General features: G+C 45.7%; 2 protein-coding genes and 1 pseudogene across 2 annotated transcripts; 1 reads left to right on the forward strand and 2 right to left on the reverse strand.

Annotated features, from left to right (window-relative positions):
• Positions 1–9,635: 9,635 nt before the first annotated feature.
• On the reverse strand, positions 9,636–10,082 carry LOC104555318 (proline-rich protein 9-like). The gene has a single exon (XM_010198682.2). The coding sequence runs from the start codon at positions 10,080–10,082 to the stop codon at positions 9,636–9,638; it is 447 nt and encodes a 148-aa protein (XP_010196984.1).
• A 6,302-nt stretch (positions 10,083–16,384) lies between these two features.
• On the forward strand, positions 16,385–16,708 carry LOC104555319 (claw keratin). The gene has a single exon (XM_010198683.2). The coding sequence runs from the start codon at positions 16,385–16,387 to the stop codon at positions 16,706–16,708; it is 324 nt and encodes a 107-aa protein (XP_010196985.2).
• A 4,348-nt stretch (positions 16,709–21,056) lies between these two features.
• LOC133628311 (scale keratin-like) lies at positions 21,057–21,338 on the reverse strand (annotated as a pseudogene).
• Between the last annotated feature and the right edge of the window lie 365 nt (positions 21,339–21,703).

Genomic DNA, 21,703 nt, shown 5'->3' on the forward strand with positions numbered 1-21,703 from the left:
GAAACACAGATTGCTGCCAGCCAAGAGGAGCCCAGAAAGACCTGGTGTCCCTTGAATCCCTCCCAAGTGATCGTGCACAAGGCAGCCATCCTCATCCTCTCAACCACCTGGATGTGCATCCAATTGAGCAGAGCTAAATAAAGTCAGATAAAGCAAAAATCACCTCTTCTTCCCATCTGCTCCTTCACTAAGTGAAAATGCAGTACTTGCTCCAAGACTGTTACATTTACATCTAGAAACACCCAACTGAGATCATACAGCCCCTAATGTGACAGAGACACAGTCACAGGTAGTGTCAAAGCCCCTCTGTGGTGTGTCTGGACTGGGAAGGTAAGTAGGGCAGGGAAGACAGATGTCAAAGGATTCACTGTTTGTCTGAAAACCAAATTAAGGGCTGTGGTTGTAGCATATACTTAGCTTATCTAGAACAGCTTGTTTATCTCTGCTATTAAGCTCAAGGGTAGTCAGGATGCAGTAGTAAGAGGTTTAGCATGTTCTGGCACATAAAAGATGAGTCCTGGGATTTTAGGTACTTGTGCTGGGGAGTGGGGCATAAGAAGCTTGATCTGGTTGCTCTAAATGAGGCTTGTTAGCCTGGCTGCATAGATCAGAGCAACTCAGAGGTGCTGGCACATGCTGCCACCTTGTTAAAGGACAGAACAGGAGCATTTGCAAACTACTGAGAGACAGCAAGAAAATCAGAATTCGAGACCAAATCCTGCATTTTGACAGGGAAATTAAATGCTCTCATTAGCTGAAATGGGCTTTATAGTTAGTCTCAAACCTTCTGAGTTTTGCTTCCAACCACTCAGTCCTTCCCACTGCTAAGGTCCCTTTTTGCAGGTATATCAATGGCAGGTTTAGTACCAGAGAAAGCAGAATTATGTCCCCATTTTAGGCACAGGGGAGAGTGATTTGTGAGATCAGTGACTCAAACCAAAGATATAAAATCTCAGCCTGAGATTTTATCTCACCAGATAAAGCCCCTCCTTAAAGAAGGAAAATCACGTCAGAGGCAGAGCTCCCCAGAATTTGGGGTTCAGAGCTCTCTTTCCTTCAAGCAATTTAATGCAGAAGCCTCCAAAGAACACCCTGTACACTGGATATTTCTTTTGTTCACTACAACGCAGGGTCTGGAGCTACCAAAGCTGTACCAAGTGGGTGGAGTATAATTGCCACAGAGGCATACGTGTTCTCATGCTGCTCGATACCTCCTGATTGCATCCTCTGCATGGGTTATGAAAGAGGTGTGATCCTCACATCCGTCCTGACTGTAGGAGAGGGCCACGCTGCTGATGGGTGACGGGGAGCAGATGGTTGGTTGTTGGTGTGACCAAGGCACACTGGAGATCCAGCCAGTCTCTGAAGCCCTCAGATCGTTTTCTGTTGAATTCTCTCTTCCTGTGATTTTTGCACGTCACAGGCTGGTGGAGAAGGATGGGGAAGTAAAGGCAGTGTGGGTGCTGGGATGGAGGATCATCTGTTCCTTGATGTAAGCCATCTCTCCACAAGACTTCAGTTGCTCCCTCAGTAGATTAATATGGCAAAAACGTTTAACAAAGTGGCCTAATGCACAAAATACCTGTGAAGTCCAGCATCCCCATACACATCCAGGCACTGGGGGACATCATCCCTGGAGACATCTAAAAGCTGTGTAGATGGGGTGCTGAGGGCCATGGGTTAGTGGTGGGCTTAGCAGTGTGAGGTGAGGGGTGGGACTTGATGAGCTTAAAGGCTTTTTCCAACCCAAATGGTTCTATGATTCCATGACACTCGTGCCAGTGAGTTGAACACAGAGCTGGGCACACCCTGGGCAACTCCCAGGGCTACAGGAACCTGACATCTCCTTTGTGCCTCCACCTACTCTGAGCTTTCAGGGACTGGGGTGAGTGGTCCTCAAGGAGAGCAGCAGTTCATGAAGGATATTTGGAACAGTTTTATCTCTTCACCAGCTCGCTGCCACCAAAGCAAGACCTACCCACTCTCCCCTGACAGGCAATCTGTCTTTGCTGCCAGACAGCTTGATGATGCAAGACTTGCTACTGGGTATGACAGACACCCAGACAGCGGGTGCAACGGGTGCTGTCCGTGGCTGGGAGTCCCTGGAGGTGGCCAGGACTGATGCCACGCTCCATTTGTGGTGGTGGCCTGTGCTCTGGTGCAGTCAGCACCCCTGTCCTGAGGACGCTGACCCACCTCTACCGAGCAGAAGTTGCTTTTCTCCTTTCCACAGTATCACTTCCTTTTCACAGCTATTTCCTCACTCTCCATCTCCTCAGACAAGGCACAGCCTGCCTCTCTACCCACTTAATCCTTGCTGTCAGATGGGTGCAGGAACTGGAAAGGAAGGATTATTTTTAATCTGGAAGTGTTTCTGCCTCCATCCCTCGGGTTCTGCTTCTATTTCTGGGCATCGATGCTTTCCTCTCCTTGGTGCCAGCTCTTCCCCCACATCTGTCCATTGAGAAATTACCCTTTTTGTCCTTATTACAGTACTTCACCTTCTATAATCTTGGCTGGGCCTCTTTCTATCAGTATTCCTTCTAATTCCAACGCGTGGCGTGATCGAGGCCTCTCTGCCAAGGAACACGGGCACGGCGACAGAGGTTTGTGTACCCCAACGAGGACAGCTTTCCCCAGTAACCATTCCCTGGTGGCTCTGGCAGTTGAACAGTCAGTTGTCCAGCCGTGGCTTCCTCTCCTCATTTCACTTTTATCTGGCCACATAAAGTCACAAACCAGGCACACCCTGTTTTCGATTTTCTTCTTTGCACCCCCTCAGTTCCTCATTCTTCCTGAGCTCGTTGGGAAATGATCACTGCTACGGTGGGAATTTGGGAGATATGAAAGAAGATGACTCTGTCCTGCCCTACCAGTAGCAGCAAAGCCTGCTCAGCTCTGCAGCTTTGTGATGACACGAAGCAAAGCTCACCCACAGGCAGCTTTGGCTTTCGATCACAGGGTATGACAGAGGCTACATCAAAGAAACGTCCTTGAGATCAAAATATTCCCAATTGCAACGTTTAATGCCTGATAAAATTTGGTGGTGGGTGTGCTTGGATGCTGCCCTGCACCTGCAGTCTGCTGGATACCAAAAAGCTGATCACCTCAGAGGGTTTTTAGCTCTCTGGGTTGAAAGAGGGGAAATATTTATTCAGTTATTTCACCATTTTTCAGCCAATGTTTTCTGAATATGAGGAAAAAAACCCAACAGGGTGAGAGAACAGAAAGGATTACTTTAATGAATTCCTTTACAGAAATTATTACTTTAAAACAACTGAAATGGCTGAGATTGATGGAAAAGTGGAAGGATCTTATGAAGAAAGGGGGGAAAAAAGACACACGGGCCCTCACTGTTTCCTCTGGCGTGCCTCAGCCTAGGGACAAGTCTGACCAAGTAAGACAGCAACAGGTAGATCAAGCAAAAAAGGAGGATAGGTCAAGATTGAGCAACAGCTCTGGTGCACTGGATATGCAGATCTCTTATCACACCCACAGTCTCATCGCTGAGAGGTTTTGTAACGACAGCAAAGATCAGAGCACAAAGGGGAATATGATGAAAGGCACCGTGGTGCTGTGGGCACGATGCCCTCTGACACCATGGTTGCCCTTCCCCTCCCACTGCTCTGGTGTCAGCAGCCATGGGGTGATATAGGCCCAGGCATGAGCTTCATGGTGGAGAGGGGAGAGGAAAGCATTAGGGCATCCTGCGTGAGAAGCAGCTGGTTCTTGGTTTGCTTGTACACATGCATCACCCAGCAGAGCCTGGGCATAAAGCAACCTGAATCCCACGGTACAAAACCACTGCCTTCCTTCAAATATCAAACTTTGGCCCATGTTGTTTGGATAATTCCAGCTCTGGCCAAATGAGCTTGTTATCTCTGGTACTGGACTTTCCACATGTTAGGTGGTGACCAGAGAGAGAGCTCCAAGACCATCGCAGCCTCATGAGGTGGGAGACCATTTCCTTCTGTTTACAGGTGAGATACAGAAGGGACCACCAGCCTGCACCCACCCCAGAACTCACCTCCTGAGCCAGACTTCCTGCCCTGATCAGGGAAAATGAGGTTTACCAGGCAATTACAGGGCATTCAGGCTGGAGATGACTCGTTCATCCAGCTCAGGGCTGCGGCTCAGACACATCCATGTCTTTGGTAAGGGGACGTGACAGGACATTCATGGGAGGCGTCTGCCCACTGCCCAAGCCACTGGCATGGGGTTCAAGCAGTATTTTAAAGTCCTTTGGCTTTAATGAAGCTATTTCTGGGTTGTGGCAGTGTGAGAGGAACCAGGCCTTTCATTTACACTCACAGAAGGTAATTCTGCTGTCTACCAGCAAACCCAAGCAGGCAGATCACACCCTCATTAACCCACATTTCAAGGTCTTCTGAAAGGGAACATCATCCACTGGCAAAGGAGGGCAAGAAACCCATGGGGTTATTTTGTCTTGTTTAATTATCCACAGCAAGTCTTTGCTTTACCCTCCTTTTCACCAAGCCTTTTACCTTCACGTGCAGGAGTTTTGCAGAGCCCATGGACAGCACCCTGTGGGACCAGGTTACAAAGGAAACTGGAGTAGTGATGGGGTGACAGCCATCACCTCAGCACCTCCTTCCTCACCAGAACCTCCTCACCAGTGGGCATTTTCTCATCCTCTCCTCGCCAAAAGGGAACAGGAGCATTTCTGAGATGCCAGGAGAGCTTGCTTGAGGAACATGTCATTAGTTACCTAGGCACCAGCAGCACTCAAAATGTGTCACAGCCAACCTCATTTTAGTATCCAGTATGGACTGATGGTGACAAGGCCTGTGTGCAGGACAAACTCCTTGGGAAGATGGAGCTGCTCATCACCTGGCAAGTTTAATTGCATAGCTTCCTATTTTTATGATCCACCCAGCTGTTTAGTGGGTCATCTGCCCAGTTTTTACCTATGGCACTGATGCAGCTTCCTTCCTGTGTTATTGGGCTGGTTTTGCACCAGCCCATTAAAATTACAGTCATCAAATGGAAAGTCTTAATTGCTCCATTCATTATGGTTAGTGGTCATATCCGACAGTTAATTTATTTGCCTGGGAACTCCCCACAGGCTTCACAAGAGGATTTCTTAGACTAAACCAAGATTAGCTGTTCTGACAGTAAGCTGAGGACAGTCAGAATAAGGAATGCCACCCATATGGGAGACCCCTTCCAATGACCACAGTTCAGGGCAGTTCATTGGCAAGAGGCCAACGGCAGCCTGGGGAGCATGAAGGAGAATGTAGGCAGCAGATCAAGGGAGGTTCTGCTCTACCTCTGTTCTGCCCTGGGGAGGCCTCAGCTGGAGTCCTGTGTCCAGCTGTGGGCTCCCAGCTCAGGAGAGACAGGGAAGTGCTGGAGAGAGGCCACTGCAGGGCTGCCAAGATGCTGAGGGGCTGGAACATGTGTGTGAGTAGGAAAGGCTGCAGCCCTGGGGCTGTTGAGCCTGGGGAAGAGAAGCCTGAGCTCAGGGGGATCTCATTAACACTTACAAGTACCAAAAGAGTGGCTGCTAGTAGCATGGGGCCAGTCTTTTTTTTTCTGTGATGACCAGTGCCAGGACAGAGGGTGATGGACACAAACTGGAACACAAGAAGTTCCACTTAAACCCAAGGAGAAAGTGCTTTGGTGCTGAGGTGAGGGAGCCCTGGCCCAGGCTGCCCAGGGAGGGTGTGGAGGCTCCTTCTCAGGAGGTTTGCAAACCCACCTGGACATGTTCCTGTGCCTTTGAGGGCAACCTGCTTGAGCAGGGGCTGGGGCTGGATGATCTTTAGAGGTCCTTTCCAATCCCCATCATTCTGTGTTTAACATTTACCAGGGTTACCACATCTTTCTCTTTAAAGCTGAGCCATTTTTGCACTACTTCATTCAGTCATGGACAAGGCAGTACCACCACACTGGCATCCCAGCACCATGTACCTGCTTTTCTCCATCTCCACTGACAGGCAGTGTTGCATCACTTTACCACTGAGTTTACAGACAGAAGTTTGTCATCAGGACAGCGACTTGCAATTTCAACAGCAAAGCACACCATTCCTGTGCTGCTTTGCCTTCCCACACCCACATCCATTCTTTAACTCCCCAAATCACCTTATGCAACACCTCAGATTCACTCTTCAAAGTGAAGAACAAAACCAAAGCTGCACTTGCCTCTTTTAATGATAAAAGTCAGAGGATGAGCCGTAGAGAGATCCCTGAAGAACACCAGACCTTTACAGTCTTGTGTGAATAGCTCATCTGCTTGTCCCACTCCTCCTTGGTTTCCATCCACAGCAGTATCTAGGCTGGGGATCAGCTGAGCTTTGGTTATTCATCAGCTAATTGCAACAAGCACCTGCAGCTGTACCAGGAACGAGGATGATGAGTCAGGAGGGAGCACATTCCTCAAGCTTAGCACCTGCATTGCCACAGGATGGCGCTCTATGACCATCTAACTCCTCTTGGATTTGAAAAGATTGGCCATCAATTGAGGCTGCTGTCCCAATCCACCTGAGGAGACTCAGCTGCCTCCTGTTTGTTAGCTAATGACCCACCTATGCACTAAATATAACAGTCCCTCGTTAAGCCCTGACTCTTTTCTGGGACAGGAGGTCTTTTGATGGAGCTGTCGTTGCAGGAGCAATATTGTGAAGCTGGAAGTGATGCCTGAAGCTTAGAAGCAGGTAAGCTTTTCTGAATACAGTAAAAAGGTAGTTTCTGTTCCTCTCTGTAATGTATTGAGAGAGCACTGGGGATTGTACCAGCTGGATGGTGGAGAAAGCTTTGCTTTGACTTCTTCTCTTGAAAATGCTTTGTGTTTGTATCAATTTGTCTGCAAGCTGCTTCTCTGCTCTTGTTAACTGAGGTGTGATGTGCTGGGATGCTCTCTGGGCTGTTGGAATCCTGAGCTTTACTTCTAGTCCAAGTAGGTGAAATACAGATGCACGTCCACGAGGTGACAGCTGTGAGCACGTTGGGAAGATGCTCCAGTGTAAATTACTTGTCTGTTTTGTCCAGGACCATAAGTGGCAATTAGGCCCTCCCTGTCCTTCGAGATTTACAAGGTCTCATCGTGGTCTTTTGTCCCTGGATGGCCCTAAACTATGACATTGTGGTTCTAATTAGTCTCACAATATTCTCATTGGAACATCCATTCAAATCAACCTTTGTGGTGCTGCTGCTGGTTTCCAGCTGCTGCTGAAAGCTCTCTCATTTGGAAAGATTATTCTAATGCTTAGCACCTTTCTATTCTAGGGGGCCTAATGGGACATTGTCAAGGGTAAATGTTTTGTGAGGTGACTCAGTTGCTGTTTGCTTCCAGCCTACAAGCACCTAAGGGTAGGGCTGGGTGGCTGGTGCAGATCAGGCTGAGCTCCTTGGGGCAGGCTGGCTTTGGACTGATGAGCTGTGGCACTTATAGTTTAGCTCTAACTTAATGTCCCCTGTCTCCCTGAGCTTGGACTAACCTCAGCGTGGCATTTTGGCATTTAACCACATTGATCTGCCTCTGCACAGGGCTTTGAAAGCTGGGTAGAGGTTTCTGGATGGCAGGGACACTTTAAATGCCTCCCTAACTTCTCACCCTTTTTGTTATTTAATGAGGCAGTTGTTGCCCAGCTTGTTGAAAGAGCAGACAGCTGTATCCATGCATTTAAATGCGAATCACATGCATTTTCCTTGCCATATTGTTGTCCAGGAGTAATGGAGATTAGGAGAGTTGGGCAAATTTAAAGCATTTTGGGAAGCAAGTGATGTAGAGAGATGATGGTGAGGCGATGAGCCCTTCAACAGAGATGCTCTCCAGATGATCACACGGTACTGAAACCTCTGAACACGCAGGAACTCTTAAATCCTGAATGCAGCATGGAGGAGTGGGTGAAAAACTGGGGGTTTTGGATGTGGAAAGGTTCCTTTGTTCAAGTTGCTGATGTACCATCTTCCCAGGCTGTAGCGTAGCAGCCAGGAGAGGGAATGGGAGAACATTGCCCTTGCTTGGTATCGCTAGGCGGCTTCACCCTCCTTTGAAAGCCACCACATTAGAGCTGTGCCCTTTGGCTACCTGGTGGGGAGGACAACTTTATGACTTCTCTCCTTACTAGGCAGACCTGGAAGAGGCATATCATCCTCGCCTCTGCTGACTATAGGGAGGTTGTGCCACTTCAGAGCTGCCGTCTCTGATAATTTTTGGCTCCAAGACAGTCTGCTTGTTATATTTTTTGCTTCAAACCCTTTTTTTTTTTCTTGAGATGCTTCGTTGCTATGTAACTCAAACTGGATTTAGAGTGCTGTAGCCTGTCAAACCTTGTCACAAGTGACATAGCAATTTCAATGCTGATAGAAAAGGCAAATCCCTGTAAATCTAGCAATATGTGTGATGCCTCATTCTGATACTGATGCATTACTCTGGCTGTTTGTGGTACTGTTGGTCTTTGATAGCCTGGCTGTTGTGCTGTGATGGTGTGTGTCTGCCTGGGGCTCACCCTGTTGTGCTTCCTTCATTGTCCACTAATCATAGAATGCTAGGGGTTGGAAGGGACCTTTAGAGATCATCCAGTCACATGATGGTGCACAAAGAGCTGCTGGGATATGCTTTACAAATGCACAAGGAATGACTTAGGGGATGATTTAATCTGGGTTTATTGGCAGGTGGGGTCATAAAGCCTCAATTTGTAAATAGCTTAATGTCCTGTGTGTTCTAGGTGTTAAAGCATTATTGCCTTGACCATTCCAGGGTAGCTTATTGATTCACTGTGTTAGTCATTTCACAGCTGTCTCAGCTCTTCTGTAAGTTGTTTTGAGATCCACTGTGGGGAGCTGAGTGTTTGTTACCAGCACAGGTAGAAACTGAGTTTGTCTTTCCACAGCTGCTGTACAGCTGGAGATTTTTCAGCTCCGAGTCAAGTGTGAAAAGGGCTGGAGGAAAAAAACCCAAACCAAATAGAAAGCAGGTAGTTTGATGCAGTAGAGGCTTTATTATGTGAGATGCTGGTTATATACCATAGAGGATACAGTAATGCAGAGTATAGAGCAAGTACTCTCTGACTTCCAGTTGCTCTATCAGAGGTGGACACTGAAGTAGTAAGTGCTTCCAGAGTGAGTTGCTTCACACAGCAGATCCCCTTGACTTGAAAGTCAAGTTCTTTTATTTTTCTCCCATTTTTGGTTGCACAGCATTAAAAACTCCTTTCTGTACAAAATATCTTCTGGAACAAAGTTGAAAGCAGAAAGAAATGTGTGTTCTTGGTAGTATTAGCATGGAAGAACCTAGTTTTTGTTGGCATTAGACTAGCTGAGGTCACTTTGGTTGTCCAATGTCATCTGTGTCAGTGCTGATGCCTATGGTAAAACTCTGGTATCATTTATGCTGGCAGTTGTGGAAAAACTGTCTTCATTCAGTCGAGATCTGAGCCCACTGTAGATCACAGGAGACTGTGAGTAGGAAGCTGAGACTTCTAAATCTAATGCAGCGTAGAACATGCAGAGGATTGGATAAGGGCTGGTTTGTAAAGGGGGCTGGTTGTCCACAAGCCCCAGTGACTGGAGCAGGAGAAAGTGCTTCTGAAAGCTGTGCCTGTGAGCTCACGTGTGTGCATCTTGCTCCTCATCAACTGGTTGTTCTGTGAGCAACTCCACAGGACTTCTTATTGCCCACAGTTGTACTGGTAGCTATTGGACCACTGGTAGGAGTAAGGAGATGAGCTGCACACAGGAGTTGGAGCACATATCTGAGGGCATCTTGTAACACTTGCCTGTCCACACTGTGGCACACAGAGCTGTTCCCTGACCTGCACTTGAGGCTGAGGGAATGCCATGGTGCACAGATCAGAAGACCTGGAGCTACAGGAGGAAGAGTGGCCTTCCATGACGTGTGTCTCAACACAACGTGATGGACATGACGTGTAGCACACGGGGCTGCTCTCTATGGTCTTCCTCACAGTGCACAAGTTGGAGCCTTTGGGGGCACACGGTGTGCATGGCACACACTTTGCCACACCAGGGTTGTGGCACTGGGTGATGACTGGCATTGTACACTTTGTTCCACTTGGAATATAGTACTGCTGCTTGTATTGGTACCCGTAATAAGACATTGTCCTGGAGTGGAGAGCAACCTGAAAAACAGAATAGGGAAGAAAGGAAAATGAATTCCCCACAGATCACTGCTTGTGTCTGCCAAGCTGCTTTTCTGCTGTTTGAGCTAGCTGCTCTGACTCTCAGCCCTTCCCTTGATAGCAAAAGCTGCACAGCGTTGCATTTAGCCAGCAATTTCTTTCACAGCTTCGGATGTCACGTGGAGCTGGTAACTATTATCCCTTAGAGGAGTTTCTGACGTAGCTGCAAAGTGACTTGCGTGCTTCAGCTAGTGAGACAGCAGCATATCTGGGATTAGTGCTGAGATGGTCATCATTTTTGTGGCAAGGGCTGTTATTTATTTGCTTTGCAGACGCTTCAGTTGCAACTGGAATTCTGCTGGCACCAGGTAAAGCAAAAGGAAGTATTGCCCTTCTGTATGCTAATTCAAATTGCAGCACAGAAGATTCTTATCTCTGTAATCTGCAGGGTGATGTGGCACAGCTCTATTTTTAAAAGCCTGATGTTTGTTAAAGGACAGAGTGGCTTTAGAAAGTCTGGCTCAAGCTGACAGTGTCCCTCATGAGAAGAAAAAGATAAATGTGACTCTCAGCATCTCAGGATGGAGCTGTGTAGGTGCTGTACTGGCTGCTCTGTACTGTCTCTTGCTCTTTCTCTCTGAGCTGCTTCTGTTTAGAAGCTGGTGACCAAAGGGCTGCAAGAATCACAGGAGGTGTCTGCTTCTGTCTGCCCTTCAGCTGCCTGAATTAGCCTGTGGAGCACTCTGTTCTGCTCAGGGCAGGGAGATGGCCTGCCTTGAAAGGTTGTGGGATGTCAGAGCTGTCTCTTGCTATGCTTGGAAGACAAGAGGTGTCCATTCCAAAGGTGTGATTAAGCAAGAAGTGCTGAGACCTTGGATTTCCTAATTAAACTTTAAAATCTGACTGCAGATCAGCTTTCCTCAGCACTAGCAAATGACTCTGGGGCGTCTGAGCTGGGCAATTTGGTGGCACTTGGTTTTGCAGAGGTAGAGGACTACTCTAGGAAGAAGCTCTCAGGTCCCAGTTGCTGTAGATCAACATGATCTGTTTACAGAGATGTCAGCTGACAACTGCAGACACAGGAGAAATGCCAAACAGGATTGGATTGGGGTTTTCTTGTTACATTTTCATAGCATCTTGGTAATATTAGCTCTTTTAAAGAAGAATCTCCCCCAAAAAGTGTGTATAAAAGTGGTCTTGAATATCCAAACCCCAAACTTCAGTCCAGTTATTCCAGATAAAAATTAACCTTGATTATAAGTAATCTCTGATTAAGAAGGTGAAGGTCAGCTGCCAATAGAAATAGTTACTTGGACTACTAAAGTGGCTCTTAACACTAGAATATGCTTTTTAAGTAGTAAATTAAAGAGATGGGAAGCAAAATGTCTGTATCAAAGTGGAAACATCACATCCCAAACTGGGTAAGGTTCTGTAAGTCTCAGGTTTAACTTTGAAAACCTTTTTCTGACTATGCCTGGAAAAAAAACCCCCACAACCAACCAGCCAAATGCAAGAAAGATCCTTTAGAAGAAACAGCCTTCTTGATTTTGCAGTGTCACAGTATTTCTGCAAGATCTAGATCCAAGTTCAAAGTATCAACAGAAGGACATTTTGCTAGCTAGAAACAGAAATAGGCAAGTAACTCACCGAGCTGAAGGCAGAGGTGAAGGACTGGATTGGAAGCTTGGAAATGGGTGTTTTTATACGGTCTTACAGGCTGTGGAAAACCTGAGACACTGTGCATCAAATCCTAATTAGGTACAGGAGAGAAGTTGTTCACATACAACTCTTTTATTGGCTGTAATTATTTTACTCACTTGTGATTATTAATATATGTTTTTATCCCCAAATACCACGAAATGCACCTCACACCCTGCAGCTTCTTTCCATTTTAAATCTTTATGGGAGAGGTAAAAAACACCTTTTGTCCTGTTGACCTCATTAGTTGTGTAAAGAAATCGGTCCCTCAAAGCTTCTTTTAGCAGGCTGAAAACAGGGAAGCAACTGGGGGCTTTTTCCTTTCCCATTTACCCATTTTCTCATTTAAATGAGGGGGGGATCCTTTTCTAATGACCCCTTTTTCTTACTCTGTGACCATCCTGGAACTCAGCTGTGCCTGTGTGGATGCTGCCTGTACATGTGCCTTGTGCTTGATCATCAGAAGGGGAACTGCACCCTACATGTGATTGTAATTAGTAGCCTTTTGACATCTTGAGACGCATCCTTTAAATTGGATCTGTTTATTATAATGGAGTTCAGCTTGAAGAGCTTTGCTCGTCTAAAATGTTAATGAGCACATGGGAATAGTTTTGGGAGGTCCTGTTATGAACATGCTGTTTAATAGCCTCTGTGAGTGCCATTCATGTTTTTCTGTAGGGATAAACATAGGTCTGCACAAGTGTGGTACCTGATATCAGAGTGATACAGGTCATGCCCTGAGACACGAGTGTTGTTCAGTGAAATTCAATGATGTTCTCATTTTCCTTTTTCCTCTTTGCAGCCCAGAGAATCTCTTTAGAAAAAGGCCAGCTTGATTTAGTGGTTTAGCTCCCTGATTTTCATGTAATTAGTACATAAAATACATGTTTAACTATAATATACATAGCCATGAATATTGACACTTGTTGGAACCCCTTTTGGGACAAGATGATGGATACAGGCAGTAAGGCCAGTGCTTCACTTTGATATCACATGTTAAGCAATAACCCATGCCATGTGCTTCAAGGGAAAATCTCCTTCACAGTGGGTGTGCAGATAGGGCAATACCTAATTATCTAAGTTTAACTTGGCACTAATGCTCAGAGGAAGGAGTCTTTGTTGGCAATTCCATCTGTGCATTTACTTTGGTGTAGTACCAGGGTGTAGCAGATCATTGCTCTTCACCTTTCCCTTGCAGTGCTCATTACTCAGCAGTTGAGGTTCTCCACACTGCTGCAGCCTTTGTCAATGGAGAAATGGACATTTCTTCTCTGGTTCTCACCCCACCTCCCCTGGTGAGTTTAGGGCTTATAGTTTTAATGCATGAGCAATGAGAAGTATCAGGAGCAGCTGGTAAGGACTGAGAGCCCCTTGTAGTGGTGCACTGTATAGTGGAGCTCATGTCTGGGAGGGAAATTCTCCATTTCCCACCTGCTGGAAGCAGTTACAAATCATCTTGTGATGCTGAGCCCAGGTTTGGCTTTTTTCAAAGCACTTTGTCTCTGCAGCTGCTCACATCTATAAAATGCAAAGCACCTAATGAAAGGCTAAGTTCTGGGAAAGTTGTGTCATTCCCTGCAGAGTAATGTAGTGATGCTGGGTGGTTTGAGGCTGGGCTAGTGGTGACAGCTTTGGTTAAGTGTCTAGGGCAAGGTTTGGAGCTGTGGTTAAGTGTGTAGGGCAACAGTGTTGGAGCTGTTCTGTGTAGCGGAGAGGAGGCATCAAGGCTGTCTTTGAGATGTTGCAGCACATCTCCAAGCCTGTCCTGGACATGTGTACATTAAAGCACACTTCTTTTGGTTTAGTTTTACACTTCATGAACCAAATCTGCTTGTTGGGGTGTTTCAGTGGTCTGAGGCATGGAGTGGGATCTTGATACCTGTCTGCTTTTTTGAACAGGGTAATCAAATGGATGTATTCAGAGAGCTCCCTGCTCTCGTGGTGAGCTCTAGCTTGGTCCTTTAAGGTTTTATACCTCTTTCCTTTATAGTCTTCTATCTGGAAGGATATGCAAGTCTTTTGAAGCACCTAAACATTTCAGTTACATACAGAACTAATGTCTCCTGTCAGCACTTTTGAGTGCTTGAAGATGTTGATGGTTTGCCTGCAGCTCAGGTGTGGTTTTCTTCTGTCTCCTGATAAATACAAAGATGGTATTTTTTGGTGTTTAATATCTTATTTTTAAGGAGGTAGAATTTGATTCTGAAGCTTGTTTTAACTGGTGAATCGAGCTGACATGTGCAGTGCTTTGCATTGTTTCCTTATGGACACACTCTTTAGGTAGTGAGTTTTGGCTGTGGCTCACTGACTGACTCATCACTTTTATTGCCTTCTCTTGTCTTGGTAGTGTTTGAGCTGGCAGTTGTAATACTTCTGTCAAAGAGAAATAATTGCAACATCAGTTGTGTTGAACACTGAGCTTTTACGACGTGCTTTGACAATCTTTGAGAGCACTGTCATGCCTGCTGTCAGTGTTATTAACCTTTATGTTCAGATAAGTGGACCCTGAAGTGTCATTAACTCAAAGAAGCCTGCAGCAGAGAAGGAAATAAATCCTGGCAGTGTGGATTCCTCTCACAATCAGTTGAAGACTTGACTTTTCAAGACAGACCTTAACATCCAGTTTTATATCCAGCTGGCTAACTGAAAATAGTAAATCAGTATTTAATTCCAGTGTTTTTGAGGGATTAATTTAGGGACAATTTTCTATCCAGTCAAAGCTGAGATAGATGTATGTTGCAGCTAACGTGGTTATCTTTAATGACAGAAAAGGCAGAGCCAGTCTTCCAATGGAATTACAAGTATCTCAAGCCATCATCAAACTTTATGATACTGTGAAGATTAATCTCAGTATGCAATTAAAGCGAGAAAGCATTCCAATCATTTCTCATTGTTGTGGAAATCTTGAGGTTTCTGCTCCACAGTGGTGCATAATGCACTAGGATCTTTTCCTGCTCTTGTAAGCCATTTTACTGTCGTTCTGATGATATATTTTACCCCTAAGATACCTTGGAAGGGGGAAACTGTTCTGCAGTGTTATCACATCCACCTCTAACCTCCAGCAAAGCAACATGATGCTACTGGGAGAAAGGGAAAAGGCTTTCAGGTGAGGTTTAGTATAATAGAACAGCCCAAACAAGCTCTCTCTACTGCTAGAGAAGTAGCAAAGGATGTTTGTTTCTAAACAAACTGAAGAGTAAATCAGAACAGCCAAGTTGCTGCCCACCGTGGCCCAGAGTGAGTGTCCGTAGGGCACACGCCGTTGGCATCTGTTGCTGACTCGTGGTGCTGCTGTTGAATGCTGATGATAACTCCACACTGGCAGTTGCAAGTCATCAGCAACTGGGGTGCCCAAATGCGTTCTCCACTCGTTCCCTGTGTGCAACGTGAGTTATTTTATAATGGCTTTAAGTGCCTTTTGCTGGACAAGTGACGACTCACTGGCAAAAATACCTGACAAGGTCTTGCCCAAGCCACACCTTACTTACTGTCTTCTTTTTTGCCATTGTCCTAATCAGGTCATGATTTATAGCTTCATTTAATTTCATATAAAATATGGCCTTACCCTTTTTTCATTCTTTTTTATTGTTAAAGCTTTTGTGTTTAAAGGAACACACCCTCAATGTCTAATTGGAAGAGCTGCCCTGACTTATTTGGATATACAACTCTATAAAAGTCAGGATTCCTGCAATGTGACCAGACTTTGTCTTAGCCTAATTTCATCACAGAACCATGAACCTGGCTACCCCTAGGCTAAGAACACAAGTTACCCCTCACTTTTGCAACTCTTCCAGTGCTGAGTCAAGTAGACTTTTTTTTTCTTCCAAGCAAACGGCTCTTTACCACCTGACCAGGAAGAAATTCATTCGTGGAGGACACCAAGCATGAGCCATGTAAACCTTTTGTGTTTCTCCAAGGTATGGAGGCAGTGTGTCCCCTCTATATAAAGTTTTGAAATAACAGACTGGAAGGCAGTAAAGTCCAAGTCATAGGAGGTGGAAGGACAAGCTAATAATTACAAAGAGTGATTTGTTTAAAACAATTGAGGTTCATTAACAAAGTTGTCTTGAAAGAAACGTGTTTAGCAATTGATTAGGATGTTGTGCATGTAGGTGATTCATGCCCTGGGCAGTTTAAGGGTGAGTATAAAAGTGCTCGACATCAGATCTTGTATGATCATTTCTCTTGTCTTCTCTTGTGGAGTAGGTAAGTTTCATCTGAATTCCTCTTTCTAGCAAAGCCTCTGTAGTGTTAAGGTGAATCCTGTGCAAAGATTCTGGCATCAGTCTCAGGTTTTCTTGCTGTCAGTGAATAAATTTGTGCCTGTTTGGCCATTGGCTTTGGTAAAAGTGGATCTGGATGATCAGCTCCAATGAATTTTTAATGAAAACTCATTTCCAGATGTTGTTGTGTTCCAGACAGGGTTTTATAGGTGTCTTTTAGGAACTGAGCTGTGAAAACGCTGCTTTTTCCTCCAGCCTGTTGATAGTCTTTCATTATAACTTTTGATCATGAAACGTAGATGACCTTGTGCCTTGTTTTTACACTATTCCCTTGTGCTCCAGACTAACCATCCCTGAGAGATGGTGCACTCCCTGAGCCCGTGCACTGACGGCAGTGCCTCACCGTGCGGGGTGGCCGTGCCACAGCCCATCGCCGACAGCTGCAACGAGTCCTGTGTTCGGCAGTGCCCCGACTCCAAGGTGGTGATCTACCCTCCGCCGGTGGTTGTGACCTTCCCAGGACCCATCCTCAGCACCTTCCCGCAGCAGAGTGTCGTGGGATCCGCGGGAGCCCCTGAAGTTGGAACTGGCTTTAGTGCTGCTCGTGCTCCTGGGGGCTCACACGTTTATGGTGGTGCCAGATGGGGACGGGGATACCCGACTGGAAGCTGTGGACCATGCTAAACCTAATGAGAGCTGCTGAGGGGAGAAGAATGTCCAAGAAACAACAAGCAGGATGTAGATATGTGGCTGAACTCCAGGACACAGCATTTAGTGAAGGCTGAGAACTTGGGGCTGCCATTAAGTGGATCTGTAGGTGCTTGGATCTTCTGAAAAATCTCTTTATAGCCTTCTCAAATTACCCTTCCTCATCTTCTTTTTCTAATGCCTTCCTAAGTGCTCTGTTCTTGATGCTGTGGACTATACTGCTAATTCCTTGAGGGCTTGTAGGTATCATTGTGGCTATGTAAAGGGAATCCTGTGTGACATAAATCTCGGATCTCTTTGTAGGCTCTTTCTGTGGCTACTGATTTATAAAAAAAGATGGTGAGGTCAGCTAGCCTAAGCTGCTGTTTCTGTGCTGTGTGTGTCTTGCTGTGATCAGGGCTGAGGAGCCACACGGAGCTGCAGTAAGAAAGCAACATCAGTTATTACGTGAATCATCTGGCATCAAACCACAGGCTGGGTGGGCAGTTTGTAATCTTGTACTGTATAATCCTGCCTCTGTATGATTGGCTTCTTTCTCATTAAACATGACATTGCAACATGTTATTGTGCTCTCTGTGTTTGTGTCGTGTCCCTCTGTGTTTGTGTCCCCCTCTGCTCCTCCTAATTCATCTGGCTTTGTCCTGCTCCCATCAATCTGCTTCAGGACAATGGTACTCTGGAGAGATTTGGCAGTGGGTTATGTCCACATCTCCTTCTCACAGCAGCCTCTCTGCCTTTTAGCTTGTGCCTTCATGAAACTGCTGCCCATAGCTTCTGCTTTCATTGCTCCTGGCCTTGCTCAGCCTGTGGAGCTCCTGCCTCATTATTACCCTTTCTGATGTCCTCCCCATCCAGACAGTGATTCCACACATCAGAGCACTGGTGCATGAAGAGTCAGTGTTGCTAAAAAGAATCAAGCCAAGTGTTATGCAAAAGCAGCTGTTTCTGAGTGTAAAACCAAATTTTCTGGCTTTACTGCTCTGCTCAATGTTGTGCAACAGCACAACCTTTGCATGTGGAAGTGGATGCGAAAGTTCTTTCAAGGGATTTAGAGTTCCTTCAGGAATACATCAGTAATAAACATTCCATAAGCTTTCCAGGCTGCTGTGTGTGTTTGAAGTGTTATGTAGTGTACTAATGCATTTTACAGAAACAGTGTAATTCATCACTAAAATATGCTATAAAGCAACTTTGAAATGCTCTGAGGCTTTCAGAGGACTAAAGGTATCAAGTATCTTACTGAAGCTACCAACATCTTTTTAAGATGTAGTAGAAGCACTTTATTTGGTGTCTCTGAGGTTCATTATTCCATTATGGGACAACAATATTTATCTAAAAACAGTGAATTTTGAAGTTACCCCCATTAAGGCCATTTTTTTCTACACCTTGATCCACTTTCCCTTCTCATAAAAGGTTTTGTTGTCATATTGCACTCTCCAGGACATACTTTGAAAAATGTCTTAGTCCAGTTTTTGCAGTAGTTTGCCCAGTTCCTCACTGGGATAACTTTACTCTTTGAAAACGATTCTTACCCTTTCAATGACTCTTGGTGCTGGAGGCAGGTCCTGCAGTATGCCTCGTGTGTGCATTTAAATGGGTAATTTCTCTACATGCATGGAGTTAAACACATGCTGCTTCAGGCTGGCATTCACAGATTTAAATGAAATTACAGGAGTCAGTTTTCTGTTAGGTAAATTATCATCCTAACAGATGACAGATGGCTATCTCATAGGCAGGCACCAAGTTCCTCTAATCATCTGACTTTTCTTAAGCCTTAGGGCATAAAACCCCTATGAAACAGGAAAAATGCTTTTCCACGCAGCACTGAGCAGTCAGAGGAGAAGCTCAAAGCTTCCTGAGGTGTTAAGATGAATCCATGGGAAATGAGCGTGAAGGAACTTCAATTTAGCAATGATTTGGTGCTTTTTGAACCATTATGATGCTCTTGAATGAACAGATAATAAAATGATCTAGTTCCTGTGTCTGAGAGCTCTGTAGTGGGGGCACTGTAGTAGTTCCCTCCCTTTGTGGCTGGGCTCCAGGCTTTGCATAAAGCTGACCTGCAGCAGTGCAGGAGAATGGATGTGTCTGGGATCCCTGAAGCATGGAAAGAGCAAAGGACTTGCAACTTAGAGCAGTGACAGCTTCAAAGCAAAAAGGAAAGCAGGGTGGTGCCCAGGTGGCTCTGACTGTGGTGGAGGCAAGTGAGAGGTCTGAGAAGGTTGGGGTTGGCCAGCAATAACAGCCTGTGGACCACATTGCCCTTAGGCATTGGGTGGTGATTGTGTAAATAGTGCCTCTGGCAATGAGTTGGGTGGGATGTGGTGAAGGGAAGAAGCATCATAAATACACCTGCAAGTGCAAAGGTGGGTAGGGACCTGATGTTCTATTGGTGTCAAAAAACTCTGGATAGGCTGGGAATTTCATCTCAGTCTTTGGCTTTCTGTGTTTTACGTTGTCTCTCTTCCTGTGCATATCTGTGCAAGCCCTTCTGCACCAGGTATGCAGGTGAGAAAAGCCTTCTGTACCAGAGGGCACTGAAGGGAGATGAGATGAATTTACTGTGTTGGGAGACTCTACCATTTCTTGTTGTTTTCCCTGGAGAACCCATCCCTTTTTGCTGCTGACAGCAGCTAGAAGAAGGATTACAAAAGATGCCTTAATAGCTTTGCTGTTTTCAAAGGGTTGTGCTGATTTACTGCTGACGTGCCCTGCTAGGAGGGTAGGGTGGAGGTTGCTGCCCTTACCCTCTGCCTGGAACGTGGTGATCTGGCTCTGTCATGCTCAAACTAGGACACCAAGAGGAGAGCTCTGAGCAATGAGGCAGCAGACCAGGCCCATCTCTAGTCTGTGACTGCTCCTTCCCAGGCAGGGAAATGGATGTGTGGGGCTCATCTTCTGCCATGGTCAGCTGAGAAATGCAGAAATGCTCGTGCAGGTGGCCACCATGAGAAGAGAAGGGGCAGCCACGTGAGGTATCTCTTGAAAATCAGCCCAGAGATGTCCTCTTAGAGTCAGTTCTGCAAGAAGAGTCTTTATTCCTGGTGATGTCTTTGATGTATAAGTGGGCTTGCATGGGATCCATGCAGCTTAGGCTGTGCTTGTTGAACCACCTCATTCCATGCCAGATTATAATAGTTAACATTATAAATCTAAATCAAGACTACTTGGTCTCCTAAGATGACATGGTAGAGGCTGACAGGAGCTCCCTGAATAACCTGGCTGTTCAGTTTGCAAAGGAGATGATCTCTTCAGCAGATGATCATCTTTGCCTTTGGTCCTTTCTCTTAGGTGTCTTTAACCTTGAGTGTCATTGCTGTCTTTGCTTGGCAGACCCCGAGGCTTGTACTGTTCCTCTTGCTTTTGAAAGCCGTTTTTCCAGCATAAAGCCAAGCTTGCTGCAGGAATGTGTGTGTTTGGTAAGACAGTCTGGAGATGCCTTTTTCTGGAGAAGTGTTTGTGTAAACCCATGCTCACGGGTTAGCTAAAATAAGGTCCAAATTCTTCTTACTCTGGGAAATGAATCAGGGCTGGAGCATTTCAAATGGAGATGTGATGATATTGTCTAACATCTGGAGTCTAAGGCCTCCCTCTTTATATTGTATGTTTGGTTAGAGTGGCAGTGCTGCTGATCCCTTTGCAGTGGCTCTTAAGCACAGATGGAAGGATGGGACTGCACATCTGATGCTATTAAGCAGAGTCATTTTAATGAAAATGAGAAACAGTGAGGAACAGAAAGAAGTTTGCAGCTTTACAAAAGGGTCTTCAGCAAGCAGAGTGTGTCTGGTGCTGGATGATGATTTGTCCTGGTGGAAATGATGGAGTTTGACAGTCCAGACATGTTTCTTGTTTGCAGAGTTGCTTGTACATCACGTTCACTGTCAGATGAGGCACAGCATGGATATATAACAGGAGCTTGTCTGCTAGATGTCATCTTTGGTGAGGTTTATAGCTGAGCAAAGTGGACTCGTTCATGCTGGTTGCAGAAGCTCCTATTACTATTGCAGTACAAAGTGGCTGGGAATTAAAAGGCACTTTACTCACACCTGAAAGTTTTGCTTTACTCCAACATGCTGAAAAGGTGCCTCAGTACTTGCTGTAACTCTAGCTGCCTTTTAAAGTAGCCATTGAAGAAACAGGAGGTATTAGAGAGGGTTACCTACGGGGTAGTCTTACATAGCCTGGCACCCACAAGTCCCACTGAGCTCATCCAGAGGCAGGGATGCTCAGTGTTTCTCAGCACCATAACCTGAGCCATGAATCCGTGTCCTGCATTCCATTTCTGGGTTGCTATTTCTGCTGGTTCAGCATTGGAATAGCAGTTTCAATAGCTGTATCTGTTTCCAAAATAAGAGAAGGGGTAGCTGTACCCAAATCCATTCAGGTCCCCATACCCATACTGGCCCCCATAACCAATCAGGCTTCTGTTCCCATAGAGGTTCCCAAAGCTTCTGTACCCATAGGGGCTGCTGTATCAGTACTGGTCCCGATAGTAGCCATATGGGCTCCTAAATCTGTAGCCATTCAGGCCCCCAAAACCATAGAGGTCTTCGTAGCCGAATGATGAATAGGATCCATCATCACTGAAGTCCCTGTAGAAAGTCATCTTTTGTTGATGCAGGTAAACCTGAAACACACACCCAGAAGGATGGTGAGTTTATGGGCTGCCAACAGCAGGAGGAAAGGTTCAAAGCTGATGAAATGCCACTCACTCCCTCCTGCAGATCTCTCTCATCCTCCTAATCCTTTATTTTCCTAATCTCCTAAATCCCAAAACAACTCTTCTAATTTTGTTTTGCCCTCAGCTTTTGAGAACAGCTGACTGTACAGAGAAAACATGTTTTTTACCAACTGAAACTGAACTTTCCCACCCCAACATTTAGAGAAATTAAAGAAGAAGATATTGATTAGGGTACTGATGCTTATTCAGATGACACCAACAGCCTATCACACACATCTTGTCTTCCAGAG

This window comes from Colius striatus, chromosome 29, assembly GCF_028858725.1.
Source record: "Colius striatus isolate bColStr4 chromosome 29, bColStr4.1.hap1, whole genome shotgun sequence".
In the NCBI taxonomy this organism is placed as follows: domain Eukaryota; kingdom Metazoa; phylum Chordata; class Aves; order Coliiformes; family Coliidae; genus Colius; species Colius striatus.

What these genes read in the sequence shown, in the direction of transcription:
- LOC104555318 (XM_010198682.2), bottom strand. Translation starts at nt 10,082, where the DNA reads ATGTCTTATTACGGGTACCAATACAAGCAGCAGTACTATATTCCAAGT.
- LOC104555319 (XM_010198683.2), top strand. Translation starts at nt 16,385, where the DNA reads ATGGTGCACTCCCTGAGCCCGTGCACTGACGGCAGTGCCTCACCGTGC.